Raw genomic sequence first — 7,962 nt, 5'->3', positions numbered from 1 at the left:
CGCACTTACAGCCAAAATGAAGCATTTCATTGTTAAATAAAAACAGAACATGCTGAAAGCATGCAGTATTCAGGAAGGTAGAGAAGAACATGCCCCTGTCTACATCAATGCGGACAAAGTAGAAAGGAGCAAGAGGTTCAGGTTTTTAGGTGTCCAGATCTGTCCTGGTCCCTCCTCCCCATGCAGACACTATAGTTAAAAAAGCCCACCCATGCCTCTACTTTCTCAGACGACTAAGAAAATTTGGTATGTCTGCTATAACTCTCACCAACTTTTACAAGATGCACCATAGAAAGCATTCTTCCTGGTTGTATCACAGCTTGGTATGGGTCCTGTTCTGTCCAAGAAACCACAAAAGGTCGTGAACGTAGCCCAGTCCATCATGCAAACCAGCCTCCCCTCCATTGACCGTATCTATACTTCCTGCTGCCTCAAACAGCCAGCATAATAAAGGACCCCACGCACCTCAGACATCCTTCCGCCTGGAAAAAGAAAAGTCTGAGGTCACGTATCAGCTGACTCAGGAACAGCTTCTTCCCTGCTGCTGTCATCAGACTTTTGAATTGACTTACCTTGCATTAAAAGTTTATCTTTCTCTACACTCTAGCTATGACTGTAACACAACATTCTGCACTCCTGTTTCCTTCTCTATGAACAGTATGCTTTGTATAGCACACAAGACACAATACTTTTCACTGTATGCCAATACAAGACAGTAATAAATCAAATCAAAATCAGTATTTATGGCAAGAGACGAGAAGAGACCAAAATCACTGATTTTAAACTCCTAATGAAAGGTATTTGAACTGAAGCATTAACTTTGGGTAGAACAGTGGCTGGCTCTCAGTGCCAGGACTTTGGTTCAATTCCCAGCTTGGGTCACAGTGTGTTCTCCCCGTCTGTGGGTTTCCTCCTAGTCTGAAAGACATGCTGGTTTGTCAATGCTAAATTCCCCTTCAGTGTACCTGAAAGCACAATGTAACGACTAGGGATTTTTCACAGCAATTTCATTGCAGTGTTAATGTAAACCTACTCATAAGAACATAAGAAATAGGAGCAGGAGTAGGCCATCTAGCCCTTCGAGCCTGCCCCGCCATTCAATAAGATCATGGCTGATCTGTCGTGGCTCAGTTCCACTTTCCCGCCTTCTCCCCATAACCCTTAATCCCCTCGCTTATCAAAAACCCATCAACCCGCGTCTTAAAAATATTTAGCAAGGCAACCTCCACCACTTCAACGGGCAGAGAATTCCAGAGATTCACCACCCTTTGAGTGAAGAAGTTCCTCCTCAACTCCGTTCTAAACCGCCCCCCCTTTATCTTGAGGCTGTGCCCCCTAGTCCTACTGTCTTTTTTGAGTGGGAAGAGTCTCTCCACCTCTATCCTATCCATCCCATTCATCATCTTATACATCTCAATGAGATCTCCCCTCATTCTTCTAAATTCTAACGAGTACAAGCCTAGTTTATTCAGCCTCTCCTCATAGCTCAACCCCCTCAACTCCAGTATCAGCCTAGTAAACCTCCTCTGCACTCCCTCCAAGGCCAAAATATCTTTGCGCAGGTACGGCGCCCAAAACTGCACACAGTACTCCAGCTGCGGCCTCACCAATGCCCTATACAGCTGCAGCAAGACCTCCCTACTTTTATATTCAATCCCCCTCGCTATGAAGGCCAGCATCCCATTCACCTTCCTGACCACATGCTGCACCTGCAAGCTGGGTTTTTGCGACTCATGTACAAGGACCCCGAGGTCCCTCTGCACCGTCGCCTGCTGCAGTTTTTCGCCACGTAAGTAATAGTCCTTCCTACCATTCTTCCTACCAAAGTGGACCACCTCACACTTGCCAACATTAAATTCCATTTGCCATTTCCTGGCCCATTCGCCCAGCCTATCTAGATCCTTCTGCAGACTCTCCACACCCTCCGCACAATTTGCCGTTCCCCCAATCTTGGTGTCATCAGCAAATTTCGACACCCTACACTCAGTTCCCTCCTCCAGATCATCTATATAAATGGTAAAAAGCTGAGGCCCCAGCACCAACCCCTGGGGCACTCCACTAGTCACCATCCGCCAATCCGAATAGCACCCGTTGACCCCCACTCTCTGCCTCCTATTTGACAACCAATCCTCTATCCACGCTAACACCCTACCCCCAACTCCATGTCCCTTGACCTTCTGCAATAACCTCTTGAGGTACTTTGTCAAACGCCTTCTGAAAATGCAGAAAGACCACATCCACCGGCTCTCTCCTCTATCCACCGCCCTAGACACATCCTCAAAGAACTCCAGTAAATTTGTCAGACACGACTTCCCTTTAATGACACCGTGCTGCGTCTGCTCTATCAAGCAATTCCCTTCAAGATGCCTTGCAATTTCCTCCTTAATGACGGATTCTAACATTTTACCTACCACAGACGTTAAACTAACCAGCCTATAATTCCCCACCTTTTGCCTGGCACCCTTCTTAAACAACGGCGTAACATTAGCCGTTTTCCAATCCTCCGGCACTTCCCCGGAATCCAGCGACGTCTGGAAAATAACCACCAAGGCATCCACTATCACCTCCGCCATTTCTTTCAGAACCCTTGGATGCATTCCATCCGGTCCTGGGGACTCGTCCACAATCAGCCCCTCCAGTCTGTCGAGCACCGCCTCTCTAGTAACAGTAATGTCATTAAGACCCTCCAGTCCTACCACCTTTCCATCACTAACACCCGGCAAATTATTCACGTCCTCCTCCGTGAAGACAGAAACAAAAAAGTTATTCAATACTCATGACACTAATAAATAAAATTGTTTCTTTATCCACAGGTGCAGCCTGATCTGCTGAGTGCTTCCAGCGCTTGTTTTTCAGATTTCCAGCAGCAGTATTTTGCTCTGTATTTATTTTGTGAAAGTGGTCACTGATATAATGTAGGAAAACATTAACAATGTAGGCAGGGCAATCTGTGATTGTTATCTGGTCTACATGGAATTCCAGACTCGCAGCAATGTAGTTAACTCTGAACTCACCCTCTGAATGGCTGAATAAGCTACTCAGTTCAAGGGCAATTGGAGATAGGCAACAAATGTTGGTTTTGCCAGCAATAAGGTATTTAAAAAGAATGGATGACGAAGAATTGAAGACAGCATTACACTTGTCTGTGAAGCCAGCTGCAGATTCAAATTCCAGCATCCACAGTATTTTGCTTTTATCTAGTTTTCTGTGAAAGCTGTGCACCATGATTAAAGTTAGGTGAGGTTTTTAGTTTGAGCTGACCCAATGCTGCATCACATACAGAACATATTTCAAACATGGAATTATCAGAAAGACAGGGATAGATTTGGGAGGCAAAAATACATTCAAGGGTTTGAAAAGGTAATAGTAGGTGAACATAAGTTGACAGCTTAAATAGTGGGGTCAAGAATTGCTCTTTGAAGAGGAGAGTAATGATTACATTGTAAATTGTTGAAACTTGCAATCAACTACCCACCCAAAATAAAGTTAACATACCTCATTTTAGTTCAGTTGGTAGCATTGTTTCCTGAATCAGAAAAATTGTAGATTGAAATAGCACTCCCAAAGTACATAACATGGGTTAACTAAAGCAGAACTGCTGTCAAATGATGTCCTTTGAATGTAGGCATGTTTGAATGGTTTGGTTTAATTTGACTAATATTCCTTTCTCAGCACATACCATTGTTCATCCAAATCTCTTGCTTCCTACATCCTATGATGCACTCAGTCCCACTTGTCCATCATTGCTGCCCTACACTGGCTCCCAATCCCCAGGTTTCCAATATCAGTCACCATGTTTCCAACATAATTCACATTTTAATACATCATGGTTGTCAGCCCTCCCTCCAATCTCCTTCAGCCATAATACTCCCAAAATTCTACATCTCATGTTGGCCTCTTGCTCAATCCATCCATAATGATATTACATTTCACTTCTTCTCCCAGGATCAAGTTATACGCTTTGTCACCCTTTCATCTCCCTTTGCTCAGACTTCAAACAGCATGATATTGCTGGCATAATCAGACAAAGTACCTTTTTTTAATGCCAAAGACACATCAATGCTACATTTTGATAACACAAATGGTTACATTAACTACACAAATGTCAGCACTTCAAAAATAATTCAGTGGTTGCAAACACTCTGGGCTGCCCAGGAAAGTGATGAGGTGTGACAAGAAATGAAAGTTTTTTTTGAAAGCAGGTGCATATTGTATGCAAAGCCAGAATAGGACATGGATTTGTGATTATTCCACTACGTAGGAGTTGGTCTTTGCGACTGACCAATAGCACCAGCATGAGACCCCCCCCCACCCACCTCTGAAGCAGATGTTTCATTTCTTCAGGTACTGATCCTGGAGATCTTGCCCCACCCATTCAGCACCTGACATCACCTTACACTAGTTGCCTCTCCAAGTCTCACTTTCTCAAGAGGCAATGGTTTTAAATTGGAACAAGAGGGCTTAACTTATATTGTGCCAAATCAAGTGCATCAAAGTAGCATCTCACTCAATGTGGAGATGCCAGTGTTGGACAGATGGATACAGTAAATCTCAACACCAGGTTAAAGTCCAACAGGTTATTTGGAATCATGAGCTTTCATAGTGCTGCTCTTTCATTAGGGGAAGGTGACGTTCACAAAAATCTCCCTCTCCACTCACCCGCTTAAGAGCAGTGCTCTGAAAGCTTTCGATTCCAAAGAAACCTATTGGACTATACCTGGTGTTGAGAGACTTCTTACTCACTTCTTCAGAGATAAATCACACTACATCCACTTTCCGATATCCTCAAAGAATCCCTGAAGATAAACAAAATTGCAGACTGCTGGGAGACCCTGGGTTGCAACCAATGAAAATGGAAAAGGTACATTTGCGATGAGATTCATTAGGAACACACAAGGACAAAGTTGGATTGGAAGCAGCATAATTATCTCAACCCATCAAGCACCACCTGTGACAGTCATGGATCATATATCAGGCTCCTCAGCCACCTCAAAACCCATCAACCTGTGGAAGCAAAGCATTCTTGACCCTGAGGGTTATGATGACATTACATCTCCTTAGAAGACCAATTTCTGGTTAAGATTTACAACTGTACATTCTCACCTCAGACTCCATTTTACTTCCCAAAGAACTACAATATTCTTGAACCAATTAGTGCTCCATAAATGGAAGTGTTAATTTGAAGGTCTGCACATCTTAGTTGTTGCCCATTTGTTTGCTAACTTATTACATAAATCAAATCCACCAACACTAATTAGGTTTATTAGATGAGCATTTCATGAAAAATGAATGTTTATACTCTGGCTTTCCTAGTGGAACGCTCAGTAAGTCTAAACTTGAGCCCGTGAATGTTGTTACATAGTCCAACAAATACTCATCTTGTTTACCTGATACTTAAATATATAATGTCTTGTTCACAGTAAAAGCCACTTTAAAACAGAATCAAAAAAAGACACAAACACTTACTATTTCTCAGTGTACTTTATTATCCTGTTTTCTACAGCTGAAAGCCCACAGGACAGCAACAGGTAGCACTGAGGAATGATCAGAATTCCCCATCAGTACGATCTCCAAAGTACAAAATAAAGGCATGAAAAGGCCCAGACCTTTCCCAGTATGCAATTATTAACTGGATAAAACACCCTTTTGCCAGTGTAAATACATGGTGCCTCTACTCTTAGCCTGCAGTGAAGTGGCATGAACTACACCAATCTGTATTCACCTTCTGACACTAAGGCACATATCCAATACCCTGTATACAGTTGTTACATTATTGTGTGGAAGTATAGTTATTTCAGCAATCACATAATGTAAGACTAAGTACAAGTTGTGCTGGGGAATGTTTTGACACTTCTTAAATTCAGACTTTGTTGGAAAAATATGCCACTTTTGTTTTACAAGTGTCTCCGGTTTAGTTAATGTTTGATACCAAGAGCAGCGAGACATCAATACCACAATTTTTCTTTATTTTCCTAATCAAATAAAAGCAAAGAACCAAGCAGTTTGAATGGCATCCTATATGCCTACTTTCAATATGAAATTTGATTTTTTTTCCTCCAAACTCTTTAGAAATCCAAAGCATGACCTGAATACAATTAATAAATCTTTGGCACTCTACGTTGTTTCAGCTGCTACAGTACAAATTGTGGAGGGGAAAGGGGTTCCAAAGTGCTATCCGGCAGATTAGGGCATGATGCATTTCCATTTTGATTTCTTGAACCTTTTCAAATCCCTCTGCATCATTTACACTTTTCACAGTTTTATTTCTCTTTACAGGGGAAGAAAGGCTTCTATTTTTTCTTTTAAAGAGATAGTATCCTTCATGATGTGAAGAAAAAGCGACAAGCCCTCAGCCAATTATGACCAAATGGCCATCGAGTCAAAAATACCTGGTAGGCAAAGAAGGTGGTGTGACAATGGTGGCAAGATACAACAGTGGGAATATAGTTGCTACCTTGACCAAGTAGCGTTATTTAAGGTCACTCCTGAACATTTACGTCACTGGCCACCACATTTACTTGACCACGATCCCTTTGTTAGCCTACATGCGCTGAATTTAGGAGGTATGGAAAAAACACCTAAACACACCATTTATCTATCTATCCCAGCGTTCTTGTAAAACACAACGCATCGTTATTTTTCAAAGCAAATGGCAGTAACACTGCTAAAAATAGGCCACCTTTCATTAAAGGTCTATACAAAATTTGTTGCATTTTAGAGAAACTATATGGATACTTTCAAAAATAGTTGGAATAGGTTAAATGGCATGTTGCTTGATCTGATTCAATGGTTTAAAATACAGCCAATGCAAGCTATTTAAAAAGGGGATACCATCTCCTTAAACTAGGCTGAAGACTAACTAAAGCTTCGCACAAGGAAGCTCTGAACATTCATCAGTGTTTCCCAATAAGAGCAACTCTCATTCAATTCTTTTGTGCTGCTTCAGTAGATTCAACTCTTTAATGCAAATGCTAACCATTTAAGTAAATTGTAATGTATCTGAAGTAGAGAAAGTGTATGCCTTCTCACTCTCGCACACTCATCCCTGACCAAGAACCTCAACCTCATTATTCATGCACGAATTTCCACGTAGTACGATTACATCAGCCAGGCTGAGGATCCAATTTTCCTCCCAGCAGCAATGTCCATAATCCTTTTGAATTTATTTTCTTAAAACGCTCCCGCTGTTTGACAGAAGGGGATTTCTTCTCGTTCTTGTTGCAGGTTATGTTGGCCTCTTTTGTTTCGGCGTTCAGTCCAAGATACTGCTGGATCAGGTGGTGTGATGCAAACCTCACTCACTCATTCTCACATTCTCAAACATTCAACATCCTTGCACACTCCTCACTTCTGTTCCAAAGATTTGAGAATTCCAGTGGGGCCTCAGGTGTCTTCCTTATCCCAATGCTGTCAGAAATCTGTAAAAGATGATGGTTGAAAATTCTCCATTAAGCTATCCAAACTCAGGGTGCTATAGTTGATCAGTGCTAATTCAAATTAATTCCTACTTCAAACAAATTAGATCACCTGCATTAAAAATATAGAACAGCTGCTCAATAATCCAGTGTCAATCCAGTGTCTGCTATACACTGAGCCAGACAGCTGCTGGCAAGACTTTTGGAAACAATTCAGTTGTTTAGCTCTAACCAACATTCTGTTCAATCCCTGATAAGGATACCTGATCCTCTGAACTTGCCCTACCCCATTGCAATCTCTCCTACTTTTAGACAACCTATTCTTTATTTGTTTGAAGTCATTTCAAACTCACATACCTTCTAAAGTTGTGGAAACCATCAACACACTCTGATGCAAGTCTTACTGTAATCCATTACCAGTACAGTTTTTGTACAAGTGTTCCATTAGTAATTGTGTAGCATGTTTTACACCAAAGAACAAAGAAAATTACAGCACAGGAACAGACCCTTCAGCCCTCCAAGCCTACACAGACCATGCTGCCCGACT

The 7,962-nt window shown here is 41.9% G+C and overlaps 1 protein-coding gene across 1 annotated transcript in view; it reads right to left on the bottom strand.

Annotated features, from left to right (window-relative positions):
- Window positions 1–5,462: 5,462 nt before the first annotated feature.
- Window positions 5,463–7,962, bottom strand: part of kpnb1 (karyopherin (importin) beta 1) — a 40,662-nt gene continuing 38,162 nt past the window's right edge. The window contains exon 22 of the mRNA XM_080213435.1: window positions 5,463–7,418. Coding sequence (XP_080069561.1) covers window position 7,418 — 1 coding nt within the window. The 3' untranslated portion in view covers window positions 5,463–7,417. The remainder of the gene's footprint in view (window positions 7,419–7,962) is intronic.

The sequence above is a fragment of the Carcharhinus amblyrhynchos genome, chromosome 27 (genome assembly GCF_965287045.1).
Source record: "Carcharhinus amblyrhynchos chromosome 27, sCarAmb.v2.hapA, whole genome shotgun sequence".
Classification (NCBI taxonomy): domain Eukaryota; kingdom Metazoa; phylum Chordata; class Chondrichthyes; order Carcharhiniformes; family Carcharhinidae; genus Carcharhinus; species Carcharhinus amblyrhynchos.
The sequence above is the reverse complement of the archived record's forward strand: the minus strand, read 5'-3'. Positions and strand labels throughout refer to the sequence as shown.